General features: G+C 44.9%; 1 protein-coding gene across 1 annotated transcript in view; it reads right to left on the reverse strand.

The window, feature by feature from the left end:
- The window catches only part of LOC147017191 (uncharacterized), a 2,912-nt gene extending 851 nt beyond the window's left edge, over positions 1-2,061 (reverse strand). Inside the window, exons 1-4 of the mRNA XM_085846642.1 lie at positions 994-2,061; positions 679-829; positions 544-575; positions 386-440 (exon numbers count right to left, since the gene is read on the reverse strand). Coding sequence (XP_085702768.1) covers positions 386-440; positions 544-575; positions 679-829; positions 994-1,037 — 282 coding nt within the window. The 5' untranslated portion in view covers positions 1,038-2,061. The remainder of the gene's footprint in view (positions 1-385; positions 441-543; positions 576-678; positions 830-993) is intronic.
- Between the last annotated feature and the right edge of the window lie 229 nt (positions 2,062-2,290).

A 2,290-nucleotide genomic window follows, 5' to 3' on the forward strand; every position in this document is an offset into this window, starting at 1 on the left:
ATGTCAACAAGCAGAACACCCGATTTTGGGCAGAATAAAATCCCAAGAGGATCCACAAATGACCTTTGCACAATTAACGCCTCACAGAGTGGTTTTCTTTGTTTTGTATACAAGTCAAAGGCTCGTGGAACAGCGAGAACACAGAACGGATCAATTGTGCAAAGGGAACAGGAGAAAGAGAGGGGGGGACCAACAGTAAGACCGAGGGACAAAATAGATGGAGACGGACAAACAAGCGATGCGGGTAAGAAGTGCAGTCAGTGGACTGGATGCAAACAGAAGCGAACTCTCAGGAAGGAAAACTGTGAACATGGAAGGATGTGGGCTTGGGGAGAGAGTAGTGGGATTGTGGGGGGGGGGGGGGGTTAATGGAGGTAGAAAATACCATGATTTTGGATGAGGGATTATTTGAGATGGTGATGAACAGCTGTCTTGAAGACCTGGAGGGAAAAACGAGATTGAAGAGGATGGGGAACTTGGTTCCACAGGCAGGGATAAAGAGGAATGGATGAGTGGAGGTGATCTGAATTTTGGAATGTTCACCATATGAAAGTTGCTGGTGGACTGCGTGTGCCCTGTAGAAACATCGGGGTGGGAGTGGGTGGTGTTTCAAAGCATGGAAAGGACAGAGGGTGCAACACCAGAAAGGAGCCAGTATAAGAAACATAGACCACTGACCTGTCTGCGATGGCAAAGTGATCGGTCCATAGAATCAGCTTCATCGTGGGAGATTCCAATGATCTTTAAGGCCTTAGTTTCCATTGCGTCAAGCTGAGAAAGGTGTGAAGCAGGGGCACCAGCCCAGAGAGGAGAGTAGTACTCCATCAAGCTGTGGATGAAGGCATATGGCATTTGTTGGGCTGAAGTAAGAGGGTCGTATTTATTTTCCGATACCAGTGGGACAACTGTCACATTGACATCTGAGCAATATCAAGAAATGATAAGCTATTTTCTTGCTCCAAAACTAATAGACATGGGATTTGATGATCAAACCTGGTTCCAACAGAATGGGGCAACTGCCCATACTGCTCATGCATCAATGTCACTCCTGGCCAGCCAGAAGCCCGCAGTTAACTGCACCCAATTTCTTCTTGTGTGGGTACCTGAAATCAAGAGTTTACCAGATGAGACCAAGGACCTTTCATGAGTTAAGTAGTCAAATTGAACAGGAAATAGCCAGTATTCCACTTGAAACTTTAAGAAAGGTGATGCATAACACAGTTGTCCATGCGTTTATATGCATACATAAAAATGGTGGATACTTAAAGGCATTGTTTTCAAGACCTAAGTTGCTGATATAATCTCTTGAGATTGTAGTTTTGTATGATATGCAGTCTCATCTTCTGTCCAAAAGCTCTTTTTACATTAAATATGTCAGGTGTTTCTTGGCCACCCTGTATGAGCAAAGATGTGTAGATGGTGGGCATCAGTACCTATCAGGTTGAGCATAGTGGAGATGAGCAGTCGGTCCTCAGCCACTGCTGCTCATAGACATAGTGCTACCAGTACCGCATTCTGGAAGACATGTTGGCACCCAGTTGATACCTCATCCACAGGACTTTCTCAGCACACCCATGGGCAGCCAATGGGTGCTTGCACTCAGTGGCAAATCCAGGGGGGTTTCCTGGTTGCCCGGAACTCCCCCCCCCACAACAAAAAAATTTACCATTACAGTGGCAAACCCAGGGGTTCCCTGGTCACCCAGAACTGCTCCCATGAAAGTGTGCCACAAAAAAGGCCAGAAGCCTCAGAAAAACTGAATCAATACAGTACCTAATAAACCACTAACAGCTCACAGTAATTTATTTGGGAAATTTATAATTTTCTGTTATTTGGAAACCCCCACCCAATTCCTGGATTTGCCCCTGGCACTGGTGGTATCTGGTTCTGAGGTCTGTCTGTGTCTCTGTGTCTCTGTGTCTGTCTGTCTGTCTGTCTGTCTCTCTCTCTCTTATTCATACCTTCAAGAATGTCTATGAATTTATCCTCCATCTTGGAAGTAGGGAAGTTCACATGCTGCAGGATATTTCAATTAAGTAGGTGTGAGTTGGGTACAGGAATCGAGGGAAATAGAGGGGGAGCACTCGGGAGAGTGCAAAACCTCCGCTGTCAATACTGCTGGGTCACTCAAGTGAACCTTATATCTTATTCATTAAATATGATGTCAACAGTGCTGAGAGTTATAGTTGTTTTCTCCAACATTTTTTTTTGGGGGGGGGGGGGGGGTTGGAAATCACTTAAAACATGTAAAAATGCAAAAAAAAATTCGAAATTTTGTTGAAAAAAAAGT

This window comes from Eptatretus burgeri, chromosome 11 (assembly GCF_056783735.1).
Source record: "Eptatretus burgeri isolate ZD-2024b chromosome 11, Ebu_testis_v1, whole genome shotgun sequence".
Taxonomy (NCBI): domain Eukaryota; kingdom Metazoa; phylum Chordata; class Myxini; order Myxiniformes; family Myxinidae; genus Eptatretus; species Eptatretus burgeri.